This window comes from Aulonocara sp. 'chitande type north' Nkhata Bay, linkage group LG6 (genome assembly GCF_057382095.1).
Source record: "Aulonocara sp. 'chitande type north' Nkhata Bay isolate Kocher_YH1m ecotype deep benthic linkage group LG6, A_spYH_male_GT1.1, whole genome shotgun sequence".
Lineage (NCBI taxonomy): Eukaryota > Metazoa > Chordata > Actinopteri > Cichliformes > Cichlidae > Aulonocara > Aulonocara sp. 'chitande type north' Nkhata Bay.
Window position 1 is genome coordinate 11248216 of NC_141349.1, and position 18892 is coordinate 11267107.

Genomic DNA, 18892 nt, shown 5'->3' on the forward strand with positions numbered 1-18892 from the left:
ATACAACAATGAATAACAGGAGTTACGCCTGCGTTTGACAGGTCAAAATGTCACAGGGAGCAGTTCAGTTAAGTTTCATTCCCCTCCAGAAATCACTTCATGCATGATTATCAGGAACCTTTGAGTAATGACAGCACTTAAGTGAGTGTTTCCTTACCATGTTCCACTTTGTCACCAAGTTTTAGGATGAGAATGTTTTTTTTCTACTTTATTTTATTTTTAATAGAAAGATAGCTCTCGTTATTATTTCTGTTGTAATTTGTGTTTGTTGTTTGTTCAGTTTTTCAGCCTTGTTGCATTTTTTTTCTATTTCCGTTGTGTTTTATTCAACTTCTGTTACATTTTGCAGGATTTTGCAGTTTTTTCTATTGACGGGTGTTTTCTTCAGGGCCACCATATTATCATTATCTTTAAAACTGCATTTGAAACTTAATGCTGAGTTTTTACTTTCTGCAGTTGAAGTTATCTAAAGAAACTGTGTGTGGGTGCAGCTGAAAAAACGTCTTTTGGCAAATAACACAGAAATTCTGAAATCCTCTACTGCTTATATCAAACAGAATAAAAGAAACCAAAGCTAAACTCTAAAAGATTATTTATTTCAGCTTGTTTACAGTTATCCACACCTCACAGCTTTTTATGGGTTGATAGTTTTCCTGATCCAATCTGCATACTCAGGATCACAGAGGTCCATGAAGGCAGCCGGTGCTCTGCATACAAAGTCTGGATCTCCCACAAAAGAAGAGACCCCATAAATCCTGCCATTATGAACCACTCCTCCACCAGAGTCTCCCTGCAAGACAGAAATACAGTTTCCCAGTTTTATAAAATCTTTCTGTATTTTGAATGTTTAATAAATGCAGCTCTGAGCTGAGGGATCATGCAAACTCACTCGACATATATCTTTCCCAGGACTTTGTCCACAGAACCAGTGCTGATAGCTCCTGACTCGGTGGACCTCGGGGAATTATTTCTGTAAAATATCATTGAGCTCTGTACAGCTGACAACCTCAGTCTCTGCACAGTGAAGAGAGGGTGATTCACCAGGTTCTAGAAAAAAGGGACAATTAGTTCAGCTTAAAGCACTTTTTTAAAAAATGATGCAGATTTGTATTTTATGCAGAAATGCAGCAGAAAGAAATAAAATGGTCTGAGCTCACAGGAAAAGCTTGTTTTTGCTTTGAACACATTAGAAATGAAGAAAAATACAATTTCAGTACAAATATCTGCAACATCTCTTTACTAATAAAGTAACAGTTTGGATGGTTTGTTTTCTTTTTTCTTAATACAACAAATTTGTTAAAAATCATCTTACTTCTTTTCTCATTAGCTAGTCCAGTGGTGGCACCATAACCTGCGACCTCAACTCTGGAATGACACAAGAAGTGTTTGGACACTTTTCTCTCCTTTTTTTGTCAGTTACATACAAATACATATATTGATTGTTTTGCACGTTAACTTTGAAATGTTGCCCTGAGGCCTGTACTATGAAGCAGGATCTCATCTCTCCAGGTAACTTCAGAGTTCTATATGAAGGATTTTGACTTCTTACCAGAGAAAATTGTAAGAGTAACCCTGACCTGCTGTTATATTAGTTATGTCCTTTATAGAGTTTTAGTCACCACTTTATCATCACGCACCACACCTGGCTAGCATGCTTGGACTGTGCTTGCTCAGCGCATTGGGACACCATTCAAGCTCACTGCAGCACATGCTACTTCCTGTTTTAAAGGGCCTTGTAGCAGCCCTTGTTACATGTGTGGGCACGGAGCGTGAAGCAGAAAGCACAGCTTAAAAGAGAAGTTGATATACCCGGCGGCGTGACACTGACTGGTGTTTTACACCCTTTTTGGCTCCTACCTCAAAGCACACTGTGCGCTGTCGATCTTACGTGCTGCACAGTAATGTTTAATATTTAGTATTTACAGTTATATTCCCATATATCATCGTGATGTTGTTTATTCTATTGCTCTCGTTTTCTTCTGCTTGTTTTCTTTTTTCATTCTCAGCAGGTGAAATTAAAAAAGTATCTATTGTTAGCTAGTTTATTGTTTATTTATTGTGTCATTCTTTCTCCCTGTCCTATCCCCCAGTCATGTCTGTCCCGTCTTTAAAAAACAAAAATAAAATAAATACATAATTATAATAAAGGTCAATCAAATGGACCAATATGGCAAGGCCATGATGATCCACTTGGTAAAGTAAATCCACTTGGCATCTTTCTTGGCCTTCAGACAACAATTCTGATTGCTAAAGATCCAAACCGGACAACAAAAAAACAAACCAAAACAAAACATTTCTATGAAAAAAAACAAAACAAAAAAACACAGAAAACCGTACATTTGCACTCAATGCTTGAACTTAACACTGCTACTGTATTTGTTTTTGTCCCTGTTAGCCTTTATGAGCAGTGGCTCAGGAGGCACAGACCATCTCCACGTGTTGAGCCAATATTTTATGTATATTTACTTAGGTGATTATCTTTTCATATACAGATATAGTGTTTTAATGGGGTATTTATTTTAATGAATATAATCATACATAAAAATGTGAGCAATATCATTTATATAGATCTGTTTTAGTGCTGTGATTCCCCACAGCATGCCCCAACAGAGATCCCAATACCTCTGAGTGTTTTCAATCTGAATGAAAATAAGTAAGCAGCGGCAGGGGAGGCCACCGGTGTTCATGAAATCAAGCTTCATGAATTCAGCAGAGGCTTGTTTAGGATTTTAGATTTCTCGTTAATTCAGGAAGAGAGAACAAAAGCTCTTCTATTATTCTCTTTGTGGCTGTTATTAAATTCTGGCGACGATGCAGTGATATTGTTACAGCCCTACTCTTTACATCTGACTTTATTTTTTCTCATTAGGAGTTTTCCTGTTGAAACATTTTTGGCTGTTGTCATCGTCTGTGTGCATTGTCTGTGTTTCCAGGCCAGAAACCGTAGCGGACAGGTGGGCTACGTCCCGGAGAAATACCTGCAGCTGCCCTCCTCCAACAGCCTGCTGAGCATGCTGCAGTCGCTGGCCGCGCTGGCCGCCCGATCCCAGTCCTCCAGCAACTCCACCGAACCTGAAACCGAACTCCCAACCGGCTCCGTCAACGGAGACTCCAGTGGTGAGATCCGCCTCCACCAGATAATATCGGAGTTTTGATTTCCTGCTTTGTTTAATACCCTCGTTGCCACTGTCTGTGTTGCAGTTTCATTCGCAAAGGCTTTGTACGACTACGCGGGACAAACGGAAGATGAGCTGTCGTTCCCAGAAGGCGCCATCATCCCCATCCTGAGCAGAGAGACCCACGAGGACGATGGCTTCTGGGAGGGCGAGTTTAACGGCGTTGTTGGTGTAAGAGTTCAAATAATAGTTTGCAAAAGCTTGTGACTGCAAAATTGTGTCTGCCTAAGGGACAGTTTGTTCCAGGAGATAAGCGAGAGTTAGAAGATTAATAGGAAGCACCTGGCCTCCAGACGGAGAAGATGTCCTTTTAAATGTGTCAAAAGTCGTCAACAGAACATTTGTGGTTTTGAAACTTATGCCTGTGTTGTATCTGCTTGACGCATGAGGGTGCGTCATAAAAGTAAACCCTGATGGTATAAAACAACTGCTTGTGTATCGTTGGGCGGAGATCGATGCTGTCTGTGGGCAGTGTTCATCTCCCCACGCGCGTGTTCATTAAAATCATTGTTTGACCGAAGCTCTTCTGGACCATTATTGTTTTGTGCTCACCCTCAATATTTGAACTCGTAACAAACAGCAATAACGGCAAAACATGTAATGGACGTGCTGGTCCACTAGACAACATCATGTTGATGTAAAGCTTTGGGTCTCTTATGCAAAGTAAAGAGGCTGAAATAAGGTGTCCATGAGTATCAGTTTTCAACATTCAGTATTAAGAGACAAAGACTGTACGGGTTGGGCCAGTCGTCAAGTCCTGGAGCAAAGTGAGCCTGCAAATCAATAAGATGCAAATCAGTTTATACCTTTCATATAATGTTTGAATTTGTTTATTCTGAGTTTTATTGTTCAGTTAGTTTCCACAGTTCATATATCATGTGTAATTTTTCATTAGTTTCAGTGTTTGTTTGTATTTTATTCTATTCTTGATGGTTGTGTTGACAGATTTGTCCAAATTTAAAGCTATAGATGTGAACTTTTGGTTCCTTTATTATTACCTGTATAATTAGTTTCAGTGTTTGTGAAGTGGGGAAGGAGGACCCAAAAGCAGGACTCGTGCGATGGACAGTGCTCTTTATTTACAGTGGAGTAAATAAGACAACACAATAATCCCTTGAGCTCCCTCGACTCCTGTGTCATGTCTTCACCCAAAACTCCGTGCTCTCTGCTCCGTGGCTGCTGTCCACCTGTGCTCCACTCTCCTCCTCCTGGGAAAAAAAACAACAGAGGCAGCCGTCAGGACACCATGCCGCCTAATCAACAAAAAACAGTCCCAGTCTAAATAATCTAAAAGACCAACCACGGCTCCAGTGATGGCAACACACAGTTCTAGTGACCAACCCAGTGGGCGGCACTCGAGACGAAGCAGTTCAGGTGGCCTGCACACATTTAGTATGAGGCTTTACAAAAAAAAAGTTTCAACTATGTTAGGATCCATGTTCATCATGTGTGATGTGTGTTTACATTTGAAGGTGTTTGTGGATTTGTCACCTCTCTTCAAGGTGTGGTTTGTGTTTGATGCTGAAAGAGATAAAGACTGCTGATTGGCTGAAGTAGGGTTCAATAAAAATTGTTTGGTTGTTGTTTTGGGCACTGCTCAGGTCCACATTAAATAAACTGCTGCTCATGTGTGTTTGTAGGTTCTCAGTCATCCAGGTCATGGTTGTCTAAGGAGCCTGGAAAGAAAGCGACTTTACTTCTTTAAGGTTCTGGATGATGTTTAACTTCTGATCCAAGAAGCTTCTTCAGTTGATGTGCTTCCTTTGCTCATTTTCCACCTCTGCACAGTTTCATTTGATGACAGTGCAGTGCAGTTCTCCCAAACATACAACAGAGGGCGCTATGCACATTCACTGAAGTGCAGAAAAATACAAGTGGAGGAGGAAACAAACAGCAGCATCAAGAGAGAAAACTGAAGTGTTCAAAGCGAGTTACTTTAGTCTCTTATTGTAATATTAATCGACATCTAAACATCACGTTGATGCTTCATGTTTGACTTCCGTGTCCTTTTACTGCTCAGTTGGAAAATATTGATGCAATTTAAAAGAAGAGGAGAAGAGTAATTTCTCTGTACTACTTCAAAAGTAATTTGAAAGCACTGCCTCATATGGAAAATGAATCATGATGAAATCCTGAAACAAATAGTGTTTGTGAATATGAAGAGTTTAGTTTTCATTTTGGTCTTAGAAGTATAAAAATGCAGGACTGAAGACAAGATGGAAATGATGTGTTATGAGAAATAAAACACATATGTCGCTATGTACTATAATTTTATTTTGTTTATTTTTTGTTCTTGTAGGTTTTTTGCTTTAGTGAAAATTTTGAAAGCACTACTTTTAGTTTGAAAATTGGATTCAGTGTTTAGAGTTCGGACAAAACAATGGACGGTTTCAAGAAATGTATTTTATCAACAAAACTTATTTTCATGGTTACTGTATTTATTCTAATGCCCTCAGTGCACGGAGGCCAACAGCCTCCATGTAAACATTTCCACCCCCAACAATCAACTCAGATTTATGAAGTTTATCATGTTCAGGCCCTGCAGCTGATTGGTGGCATGTCTGATCAGAAAGCCTTTCTGCATCTTCACAGTGTGAGTCTGAGAGTTTCTGAACAACAGGATGAGCTGCTACACACCTGACACCACATTCAAACACACACAAGCTGCAAATCTGACACAATATTTTAGACCAAAGAAAAAGGTTCACAATTTGCAGTTAACATGAAGATATTCTAGAGCAGAAACAACACACAGCACACAAGTTTCATGTAGAGATGATTGTTTATTCTGGATGTTATTTTCATTCAGTTATTTTCCATTATTTTGAGCAATTTTCTGATTTATCCAGTTCATGTCAGAACAAACATTCACAGTAACAGCTGGTCCAGTACAGACACGTTCAAAACCAGAACTGATTACACCATAAATCATGTTGTTGTAAATCACTCCACCACCAGAATCACCCCGAGAGAAGAGAAATGTAGTTTGTGCTCCCCAAAATATCTAAAACATACACAGATGATATACAGTAATATTAGCAGTCAACTAATCCCACGTGCATCTACTTGATGTTCTTCCAGACACAGCCTGTTGTTATATGGCACATATGCAGTACACTGAGAGTATCTGGTAGGCTCACAGTCAGCAACACACATGTCTGCACACTGAAGATTAGGTGGTTCATCAGGGACTAGAGAAAAAGGAAAAGAACAAAAGTTATTCATAATCTTTCAAAAGCTAAAATTTTGAGTAGAATGATGTTTCATCTTTTGTTATGTTTCCAAATGATTTTTAAACAAGGAACTTGGCGCACAGTATATCTACTCCAAAATTTACAAAAAGAAAAAAACTTGTTCTTCATTCAGTATTAAACAAAAACATAAATGTAAGAATAAAACAGTCACAGAAACCGAAATCAGATTCTAGCATTAACTGTGAAATAATCAAACAAAATCTGGTCTTACATGTGTGGCCGGTGGCATTTACTCTATAACCACCAAGTCCTGCAACCTGAACGACGTCTCCTCTAGAAACAGACAAAAAACAAAACAATCATAAATTAATTTCACATCCATCCATGTGACATGAACACAAAATAAATCAATAAATCATATGATGTACTCTGCAGGCTGGGTATTTCCAGGTGGCTGAAGTGTTTCCAGGCTCCTTAGACAACCATGAGCTTGATGACTGAGAACCTACAAACACACACGAGCAGCAGTTTATTTAATGTAGCGGTGAGCACTGCCCAAACCAAAAACCAAAAATATATATTGTACCCTACTTCAGCCAATCAGCAGTCTTCATCTGTTTCAGCATCAAACACACAACCACAATTTGGAGAGAGGTGAGAGATCCACACACCTTCATGAGAGGAGCCACTAATGTAAACTAGCACCACACATGATAATCATGGATCCTAACATAGTTGATACTTTTTATGTGAAGTCTGGCACTAAACCTCTGTGTTCCTGTCATACTGCATGTACTATATATACATGTAGCATATACAAAGCACAATAATTAAGCTGTTAATAATTAACAATGTCTTCTGTAAGTATTTCATTTTAAAATACACATCCATTCATGCATTAATGTTTAATGTGTGAAACATTTAAAAAGTTAGTTAAATAAATAATAATAATGATAAAAACCCTCTGTGTGGATTTGATGCTTTATGTCTGGATCTTGCGCTTTTGCACCATCTGGTGATGAACAGTGGAATGTAGAGTTGGTTGCATTTTTGGGTCTCCACCCAACCCCTTTTTTGCTAGCACACATGGTTAGCTCCACACATGGAAAAAGTAATGTTCAAAATTAAATAAGTGCAAGAAATAAGTTAGAAAAAGATAGTAAGGCCACAAAGGACTATTTAGCCCCTCCTGGAGGTCAGCTTACTTTGTTTGTGTTCTTTAAATGTTTTATTTTCTGTGATTAATTACGTTGTGATTGATTTACACAAAGTAGAAGAATGCATTTTGATGTGATGTTTTAAAAAAATAGTTTTCTTCTTTGAGCAGTTCTCCTGGGTCGTCGAGACCAGAATAAACCCAGTTTTATAACTCTACATGGTGCCTACGTCAACCTTTGAAGGTGCTACACCCTCAAAAGAATCAGCTGTACAGCACATTAGCTGCTGTTGTTACCAGACACAAATATAAATGTGCCAAATTTTAGATCACAGGAAATATTTCTTAGAGCAGATTTTAAATCAGTAACTTTGCAAATTTAGAGGAAATGTTTTTGGACAACAAACGTGTCACATTTTAAACAGGGTTTAATCAGCGCTGACATACAGACATTTATGCGCTGGGTATAACAGACATGCTTACCGTGTGAAAGGACCGCGGATGTCTTGGAGCAGAGAAACATGCTGTATTGTTGTTTTTCTTTATTGCATAAGCAGCGCCCGACTGTCAGAAACGCTCTGTGCGGGTAGCAAAGTCGGCTCCAACGCACCTGCAGGCATCCATTTGAAAGAAAAGTGTCGCTGCGGCTAGGCTCTCGGGATAGTCAGGCTTTTATTTATATTTGCGGCATTCTGGTGCGTTAAAACTAGCAGCCTCTGTGTCCCGCTTGGATCACCATTCTGAAAATTCAGATATTTAAATAAAATGATGAATCGGCGAGTGATGAGGAGCCACGTAGATCCTAAAATCAGGTTTGATTAAATTAAACTCTTATGAACAGTGATGACGCGTTCCAAACAAACGATGCTTTCTACATGGCCAAATTGTGTGCTAACTACCTCACAGCGCTGTGTCCGGGGTCCGAAAAAAAAAGTTAAAACGATATACCTTGCGAAAGTTGTGAAGTGCTGAGGAAAATACTGTGTGTCTGATGGGGTGTTTTTATATAGCTGGACTTGGTTTCAGTTGACCTCTGACATGGAGAGATGAAAAGAGCAGTTTGTAAAGAAAAAAGGTGGAAACTATGGAACTACAGTTGGGATGTGTGTGCTGGGATGCTCTTGATAAGTATGCAGCTTTTATTGTTTTATGACTTGTTTTGCTGACTGTTGGGGCCCTACCTGTAACCCCCTCTGTCTAATCATCAAGTCTTACTGTTGCAGTGCGTTTGTGTGGCTACTAGACAATTATAGGTTGTATTAAAGGAACATTGGGGGGTCGATACAGTGCTATTGTGGCTAGTTAAGAATGTGGTTTTTAGAAGTATCGCAAGAAAAGTTTATTTCTAAAGGGATACATGTTGTTTGTGGTACTCTGTTTTAAAAACTATTAGCCTCTGTGTCTTTCAGAGCACAAAAGAAAAGTGAAATGCTCCTAAACTAGTTAAAAAAGTGCCTTTATATTACTACTGAGGTTGAGGCAGTAACAAAGTTCTTTAAATCATCAGGCAAGAAAATCCAGAAACCTTGGGTTAGCCGTGGCTATCCGGGTCATCTGAGCCCGAATAGCCTCCTTCTCCTCCTCCTGCACAGGAAATAATCCAAAGTCCGTTAAATCCAAAAAAGTCACTGAAATAAATGTCTGCTGGGTAAAACACGGTCAGGTTAAAAGCGAGCTGTTTAATGTGGCTGATAAAAGAGTACAAAAACAAAAGGCAGATGCACACAAGAAAGAACCTAACTAGAACTAAACTGGGAAAACTAAATGCTAAACACAAAATGCAAAGAACAAAACCTTGAACGTTGCAAAAACATAAACATGGAAAATCCAGGAGACATGGAACAACAGACAACCTGACAAAGAATGAACAGAAACACACAGAATAAATACACATGATTAGGGGGGAGTGGAAACACATGGGGAAACAGCTGACACTAGTCTGACATAACGAGACAAAGGAAGCAACGCTGACTACACTGACATAGGACACAGACCTTCAAAGTAAAACAGGAAACATGAGACGCAGACAAGACAATATAAACTTGATAACATAAGAGGGCAAAGGGAGACTAAAACACAGGGGTAGAAGACACAAGAGGAATCTAAATAAACAAATGAGCTTAGATAACCTAATGAACTTAAAAATAAACCATAAACATCAAAAATAAACTAAAACTTAAAACGCTGGGTCAAAAGACCCAGGATCGTGACAGTGGGAGGTTGAAGCTGCCACAGGGCAAAAGCAGGACAGGCTGCCAGTTTATCACAGGGCTAACACAATATATGTGATAGAAAATCAACTGAAATGTTTGATATTTATTTATAATAATAAGAGAATAACTACTATTTATAATAATATTATAGTTGTTATTATAAATATGTGTATATTTTTTTATAACACCCAACATAAAAGGCTTCTTTCCAAACCTGAGCTGTTTCAGACGCTTCTTGAAATTCTGACTTCTCTGAACTCAGTGTAAGGTGTCTGCTCCCTCACTGTGGCTGTGCCTGGAAGTACTTCTGCTTCTTGTCTTCCCCTAATGCAGCTTTAAAGTATTAAGTATGAAGCAACAGTGCTTCTCTTTGCGCCTCTGAAATCTGTGTTCTCTCTACTGATAAACAAAAGAAACAATGTAAAATGTATTAATAAATCAGTAACAAAAATATAGCGTAGAAGGTAAGTAGAGATTTTCATACCATCTTCAAGCCTAATGCTTTTAAGTCCCACACTCAATGCAGCCTGACTCAAAACCTGATTCTAAATGGTTCAGCACAGACAGAGAGGCACAAATGTTTAGTATTAACCTAAGTTACTGATCATTTACAGTATTACAGAGTCTATCAGTCTTTGCATGATGTAAACATTCCTGTAAGTTTCTAGCTGACTCTCAGGTGTCACAGGTGTGCCAGCAGGAAAGAGGGTCAATAAACCTGCATCCTGAAGTTTGTCATGCAGGATTAAAGGAGTCAGACTTAGGTAGAATTTTATTTTACACTGACTCTGGGTAAGTATGAGTATCATACGGTTTAAATGAAGCGCTAGAACTAGCAGAAATTTATTATAGATCCATTGAAGCTAATCGGGATCTTTACTGTGAATCTGTGGATGCGATTAACCATGTTACTGGTAACTTCATTAACTAGTAACTTAGCAACTTAGTTATAACAGGAGTTAATATTTCTGTCTAGACACCATTTAAATAGTAACAGCTTTACCACAATATAAGCTAACCTTTACATCGTAACTTTAAGCTAGCACCATAAAGACTGTAAAACACGTAATAATATCTACAAATGCATCTCAAAGCTCTTATATTAAGTCTGTGAAGGTTCTCAGTCATCAGGTCATCGTAGTCTAACAAGCTTGGAAAGAAAAGCGTCTGGACCTCTTTAAGTTACTTGAAGATGTTCTCGGATGAGAGGTGAAACGTTTTCAAGCAGCTTAAAGAAGTCCAGACGCTTTTCTTTCCGAGCTCTTTAGACTTTTAATATATTAAGTAATTGAAAGTATTCAGAATACGTTACTCACATTGAGTAACTTAATGGGATACATTACAAACTACAGCTTGGGGCATGCATTCTGTCATTTGTAGTGGAATACATTTTAAAGGTAACTTTCCCAACACTGACTGAGTGATTACTGACACTCGCTGACTTTTTATAGTCACTCTATAAATGCTTTAAATCATCTCACTTGTAAACACTGCCGTATCCACCGGAGATCAGTGAGAATGGATTCTGGAGTCTTCCCATCCTCCTGTTAGTGATCCTCCATCTGAATGGATGATAACAACCTTCTGAACTGACTAGCAGGTGTAGAAAGCCCGACTAGCCCATATCTATGGGACTGATCACTGCTGATAAACCCACTAAATGGATGGATAAGAGCTCTGGTCACATTTGGAGTTGGGCCACAGCTCTGCACAGTGGCTGCCAAATGGTCGTCTTCTATTGTGAAATTCAGCACAGCAGAGAAGAAATAGCACATTATGATACAGTATGATGGAAAGGCAAATAAGAAAAGTGTATAAATTAATAGATTCAACTCATGTTTTACTTTACATTTTGACAGCATGACTGCTCTTCCCTTCCATCAAGTACATTTTTCCATTTCTAGAATCCCTAGAAGCTAGAAACACAAAACAAGGCTACGTCCACACGTACACGGGTGTTTTTGAAAACGGAGATTTTTCGTTTTTAAAAAAAATCCCGTCCACAAAAACGAAGGAAAATGCTGCTAGGAACATGCCAAAGCAGCAGATGGCGCTATATTCCTATCCGTGTAGAAATGTTGGCCAATCAGAAGTCAGCCTTGGTGGGAAAGAGTAAACAAAGATGGCGCATAGAAGCAGAACTGAGTCCTATGTGTGGAGGGACAGTAACTGTGTAAGCATTTAAACACTGCAGAGAGTAAAATGAACAGTAATGGTATTTTGTGTAAGTCCGCCATTGTAGAAATTCATTTCACCGAAACAATAACCTGGCGCACAGTGTGACGTCAAAAAATGCGCACACCTTTGACGCTGCGTTTTCTCCGTTTTTCTCGTCCACACGTAAACGCAAAAACTGAGTTTTCAAAAATATCCACCCTGGTTGGAGCTTTTAAAAGTCTCTGTTTTCAGTGACCGAAAACGCCGTTTACGTGTGGACGAAAGGTGCAAACGCATAGAAAAATCTGCGTTTTCAAAAATACCCGGGTACGTGTGGACGTAGCCCAAGATACTGCTGTTATTATTAAATAGTTTCAATTTGTTTCTTAGTTTATTTGTGATTTAAATTTTCACCTTTCATCTTTATGCTTAGTTTGTTCTGGTTACTTTGAATTTTGTAGCCTCGAGCTTATTTCTCAGACTATCTCCTTTTGTAATTTGTAAAAATAGTTCAGTGAGTTTATTTTCCTCCATTGTCCTGCGTTCTGTGTCACGTCTGTGTTTCTGTTCTTGCACACCAAGTTACTTATTGTGTTAGTCTGTTGTCTCTTGTGGTTTTTATTTTGTTTTACGTCGCTTGTCTCGTTTTCTTATTTAGCTTCAGCTGCCCTCCCAGCTGTTTGTCCTGAGCTCCTTGTGTATTTACTCCCTCAGTTTGTCTTAATTGGTTGCTGTGTCCTCTCTCTCTGTATTGTTTCCTTCCTCAGTGTTTCCCTGGTTTTGCTAGTATCCAGTTTCCCTGCTGCTGCCCTGCCACTGTGTTTTTGTATTTTTTGCTACTGCATTGAAGCTGATCTTTGAGTTCATCCTTTGTCTCCTGAGTTCTGCATTTGGGTCCATATTTGAAATATATTCGAAAAACTAACTCTGTAGGTGCTCACACGCCACTGCACGCTCATGCATGTGTGGGAAAGAAAGAGAAAGAGAGAAATACTGCTACAAGCTAGTTCAGAAATCAGAAATCAGAAAGGGTTTTATTGCCAAATGTTGAGCAGGTTTACAACATTAGGAAATTGCTGCGGTGCTTCAGTGCAAACATACTGCTATAAATTACGTTTAAATAGACATGAAAATAAAAATAAGAGTAAGAATTAAAAGTGCTAAGTAGATAGATATATACATGATATATACATGAGTGCAGGTGGTGATCAGTGCCAAACATGGAATGATGCAGTGAACACAGCGTAGGGTCATGTGTTAATGGTGGGAACAGTCATACGGTTATTGTTCATGTGTCCGACAGCAGAGGGGAAGAAACTGTTCTTATGGCGAGAGGTTTTGGTGCGAATGGACCGGAGCCTCCTGCCTGAGGGGAGCAGGTCAAACAGACTGTGTCCAGGGTGAGAAGGGTCAGCTGTGATCCGAGCTGCACGCCCCAGTGTCCTGGAGGTGTACAGGTCCTGCAGAGATGGGAGTCTGCAGCCAATCACCTTCTCAGCAGAGCGCACAACACGCTGCAGTCTCTGTTTGTCCCTGATAGTGGCTCCAGCGTACCACACAGTGATGGAGGAGGTGAGGATGGACTCGATGATTGCAGTGTAGAATTGCATCATCGTCCGTGTTGGCAGGTTGAATTTCTTCAGCTGCCTCAGGAAGTACATCCTCTGCTGGGCTTTCTTAATGACGGAGGTGATGGTGGGCTCCCACTTCAGGTCCTGGGTGATGGTGGTGGTAGTTGTGATAAATGGTAGTTTAAATTGTGTCCAGGTAATGAACCATTAAATCTCCTCTTGCACCATCTGAATCTCTCTGCAATCACATCACATAGTATGCATATTTTAATTTATACAGCCAAATATCACAAATCTGACCTTAAGGTCTTTGCCACCTGGACACACACACACCAACCGCTCTGAAGAAGCTTAGAGTGGATTTGGAAATAGACACCTGAGGTGAAAGAATTCAATTGATTAAAGTTGTGCTATTATTAAAAAGGTAACAATATCAAGATATGATTCAGGAGGATGTGAAACAACTTCTTAGGTTATGTACTTATTGATTATCAATAATTAACAATGAATATGTTTATTTTACAACCATGCAAACATGACTGATTAACCTGCATGGGGGAAAACTGAATACTGAGTATTAACAACTAATAGTGCAATAAGTGACCACAGAAAGAGGCCCACACAAAAAGTTTTAAGGCTGTAAGACAGCTGTATGTCACAGAACAATGAACTTCATTTTGAGCTTACTCATAATCAAATAGCATTTCATATCTTTGTTCACTAAGGCAGGAAAACAGCCTCAAGGTTTTGTACTGAGTGAATGAGACATTGTGGATTCGTTTCTGTCAAACATCGGTGTTCAATGTTGTCACTTATGGAAGTGCAATAACGATATGTACAAGACAAATAAAAGAAAAGAAATTGTTATATCAAGTGAGCCAATATCACATTAACTGAACAACTGATGTTTCATGCTTTTTTTATACTGCTTTTATAAAAAGTTTGAGACAGACCCTAATGAGCTACTGAAGCAAATAAATAACTGTCACTGAGCTTTGCATCTATATCACTGAAAAAGGCAAAGAGTTTGTGAAACAGAACAATTGGGACTGCGAGTATAGTTGCTGCACAATATGTTGTTCAGGTGGTAAGCCAACCATCTGTAAGTATATTACTCTTCTCTCAGGTTTCACGGTGTGCACAGAGGTGGATTTGCACAAGAGAATCTTTCACGACCATAGCTGTGAGAAAAATGATCGTCTGTATCACGTGCACATAACTCTGACCCATGGAACACATTACCATCATCTATGTGGCGGCTCTCTGATCCACAGCCAGTGGGTTCTAACTGCAGCTCACTGCTGGAAAGATCAACCTGGATGGTGAGAAATGACTGTTTCACATATTTTAAAAAAACCAGTCCAGAGACAAAAATCATTACTGGTATTTTGTTCTTTTACCATTTCCATTGTTTAGGACTATGTCTGCATATGTAGGAATTCATCCAGGTCCAGGAAGAATGGTGACAATTATTGATCACAAAATCTTTGAGGACCAAACAGGAAAACATGACATCATGCTTCTGAAAATCGACCCACCAGAGAATAAGATTAAGCCTGTTGTCTTCCCTAAATGTACACGTCGCAAAAAGTGAGTTTTGAGTAACCTTTTAAGTGTAAAGTTTGAATTCTGGAATATGTTGACATAATATGTATTTTTCTTGTTTAGTTTTTAAACTTCCAGGAAGAGCAAAAAAATGTAGCAACATCTGTAGTCTATGAACAGAATGACATCATGCTTTTGAAGTTACAAACCCCCATTAGTGACTGCAGAGCTTCTTTATTAACAATAATGTAACTGAGACTTGAATATTGAGCAGAGGGTTCTGGTTTTGATTTTAGGTACCTGCTTAGGAGCTACATCCATGATCTATAATAACTGACAATAAAACACGAGCATGAGGAAATGGAAGGAAATGTAATGTTTTAATAAAATGTTTGAATCTGAAAAGATTAGCTGACTTAGAGTGAACTGGAAATACTCAGCCTGCAGACATGGAGATGGAATTTTATTTATTTTTTAATTTGTAGGATGGATGTCATTCAGATTGCAGGCCATGGTGGCTATACGGTTGATGTAAACTACAACAAACGTAAGACCAGTATTGTTTTGATTATTTCACAATATATTAAGTTTATATTATACTTTGATTTTGTCTTGTGTGCCTGTTATAGTTACTTTTTCATTTTATTTGAAAACTGTGATGACATAAAGTATTTATTTCATTTTTTTGTGGATATACTGTCAATTTCCCTCCTTTTTAAATGCTGCTCAGCTTCTTTTAAAGAACACATTTTGTTCCAGAAATGAGGCAAATCATGTTTCTTTCAATATCTGATTTCCTTGCATGAAACATGCAGTAGCTTTTGTTATTTTCCTTTTTTCTCTAGTCCCTGATGAACCGCCTCATCTCCAGTGTGCAAAGATGCATGTTGTTGAGTGTGAGCTTAACCTCCATCCATGTAATTCAGCATTCTTATGGCCAAATGGAAACACGATGTGTTACAAAGAACCTCGAGTGGACATATGTAAGGTGAGTTACCATGCTGCCAACATTTTATCTGTATCATTATCAGATGTTTTGGTACAAAATATTTATGTTTTCTCTCTCAGGGTGATTCTGGTGGTGGAGTGATGGCCAAAAACAACAAGATTCATGGTGTGCATGTTGGTGGTTGTGAACCTGCCTGTACCGGACCAACTATTTCTCTGAAGGTCTGCTCTTACATTCATTGGATAAAGCCGATCATTACACCAAATAATGGAAAATAATAAAATTAAAATAACATTCAAAATAAACAGTCCGCTCTGCAAGAAGCTGCTTCGGTGTGAATTGTTTCTACATGTGAACTTTCGATTGTTAAAATATAAATACGTCATGTGTGTTTTCAATGTAGTTTCAGGCGTCAAGTAGATCATTCAGTTTTCAGAAACTGTGAAGTTTGCATGAAGGTTGTTGGGTCCTTTTTGCCAGATGATATTAAGTACAATTACTACAGTAAAGTACAAATGTAAGGAATTTGTACTTTATTTTATTTTATTTGGTCTTTCCATCACATTTGTGGCTTCTTCTCCGCTGCTTCTAAGTGGAAATTGGTACATTTAACTTCACTACAAATATCTGACATCTTTAGTTGTTATTTTACAGATGAAGATTTGTGCTCATGAAACACATGAAGTACAATTTTGTTTCTGTAGTTGATCAATCAGTTATTTGACTTGCATGAATTTAGCAACTATTATTATATGTTTAATCTTTAAAAGTACTTACTGTTGATATTATTTTCTGTAAATTGTTCAAAATCATAAATGTGTGAGAAGCACTCAATCAGGGACGACTCCAGCATCAAACCTTTAGGAGGGCTCAGCTCAGTCTTAATGTCATGCTTTTAGTGTTGCCTTCAAAAGAAATGTAATTTTTGGATGACCTACAGCAGTGTCTAAGAATAACAGATTTTAATATAATACATCAGCTTTACGGTGGTCACTTTAGTTTAAAACCCGATGCAATGGCACAGTCATGTTGACCAGTAAATTTCAAAAACAGTTTAAGAAAAAGCAGATCAGAGGAGAAACCTGCACGGCATTGTTTCAGTCTCTTAACCACATAGAGGCCAGTCCACCAAATCATCAAGTATTTAAAGTACCATTATACAATACAGACAGTTCAAAATCCCCCTGCAACTCCACCTGCACAAGAAGCAAACTGGTAATAGAGCTGGTTTTAAATGGCAGCTTTTGAATTCATGCAAACCCAAACACTTTGTTGAGCAGACTCAGCACAGAGACTCGTGTACACCAATTCAGAGAGTGGAGAACAGATTTGTAGTCTGTCACATCAGTATAGTAGCATTCATCCTGTTCAAGTTTACAGTGATGTGAATGCTGCTAAATGCTATTATTCACATTAATAGCAGAGTGCTACTGAAAAGCACACAACGCATCCATTTAATGCATGTAGATTTTGTGAAAAATCCACCTGATCTCTGTTAGTTCCAGTCTCTCTGTCCGCGCTTCCTCTTTGTACTGACAATCACACACAAACATTTTATATTCAACTAAAACAATAACGAAAAATATATTCTTGTGATAATTATTTTAAGAGCATCGTTTGATAAGAGCATAGCACCCTGCTTAGTTATGAGCGATCACCATAGATGAATGTGGGCAAAGCAGAAGTGACATATATGTAGCCAGGTGGAAGGTCTTTATTATCGGACATGTCCCTGACTTTGACTTCATGTCCACTCTTACCTGTTTCTTATATGTGCTGAGTTCCTCCATCTTTCTCCCTCTCTGTCATCCCCTCTCAGTCTTTGTGCAGTCACCCAAAGGTTAATTATAAAAGTATATCAGAGTTTACAACCAAATAAAAGGCATAAACTGGTCCATATCAGTTTGCTGCTGCTGGCGAGGGCGTTGCTAGGATCTTGAAGCATACAGGGCTTACAACAGCCCTGAAGTCTTTTGAATTTTCACTCAATAACAGCACCTTTTAAAGTTATTTGTTTTTATTCATTTAAACATATAGTAAAATTAATATAAAGTGGTAAATGTTATGCACTACCTAAAGTGTGAAGTCACAGAATGATACTATTTAGTGCAGTTTTTAATCATTACCAGTCTTCATCTTAGAGCTTGTGCTCTTATTGTGCCATGATGTCTCCTTTTAAACTGTGTGGATATTCACCTCTTCTTCATCCTTCCTGTTCCTTTCACCAAACTGCTCACTCTTGTTCTCCTCTGATCTCACTTCCTGTTCTGGTTATAAGAAGAATGCAGTCAGCATGTGTCAAAGACACTCCCTTAGATTAGATATTTGACATTTTATTTATCAACTATTTTATGCACTAAATTAATCAATTATTAAACAAATATCATATTGTAGAAAAGCAAATAATAATGCACTAAGCAGTTTCATGCCACAAGAGCTAAATGGTCACGTCACTGTATTTATTTCCCACAAACTACTATACCTAGGATCTTCAGGTTTCCACTATATTTCATTAATCTGCAGCGACTGTAGAACATAAAGTATATTGACCTCTATTGTTTTCTTTATGACTTGGCCTGAATACACACACATACACATCTTTGAATAGCACAACAAATGAGGTAATTTTCCATGTGTTTTAATAGGTTTTAGTGATTTATGGGTTTTATGTATGTGTGTGTATTTTGGTCTTCAGTGTAAATTTATACAAACTGTAATTATTTCAGATGAAAGATCCGTTATTTAATGTTGCTTTATGTTGTGTGTGTGTGTGTGTGTGTGTGTGTGTGTGAGTGTGTGTGTGTGTGTGTGTGTGTGTGTGTACGCTCAGCAGAGGGGAGGTCAAGGCAGGAGCTGAGTTGACCTGGTACATCAAGTTTGGATTTGCCCAGTTGTTGGTAAACAAAAAAGATTTAAACTTAAAAGATTTTG

At 38.4% G+C, this 18892-nt stretch overlaps 2 protein-coding genes across 2 annotated transcripts; both read left to right on the plus strand.

Moving 5' to 3' along the window:
• Positions 1-1484: 1484 nt before the first annotated feature.
• On the plus strand, positions 1485-4072 carry LOC147327298 (F-BAR and double SH3 domains protein 2-like). Its single transcript, XM_086297389.1, has 3 exons — positions 1485-1509; positions 2818-3117; positions 3202-4072. Exons 1-3 carry the CDS (start codon positions 1485-1487, stop codon positions 3381-3383), a joined length of 507 nt encoding a protein of 168 aa, XP_086153515.1. The 3' UTR covers positions 3384-4072.
• A 10228-nt stretch (positions 4073-14300) lies between these two features.
• On the plus strand, positions 14301-16239 carry LOC147327299 (serine protease 1-like). Its single transcript, XM_086297390.1, has 6 exons — positions 14301-14340; positions 14594-14789; positions 14884-15057; positions 15498-15559; positions 15858-16000; positions 16081-16239. Exons 1-6 carry the CDS (start codon positions 14301-14303, stop codon positions 16237-16239), a joined length of 774 nt encoding a protein of 257 aa, XP_086153516.1.
• The last annotated feature ends 2653 nt before the right edge of the window (positions 16240-18892 follow it).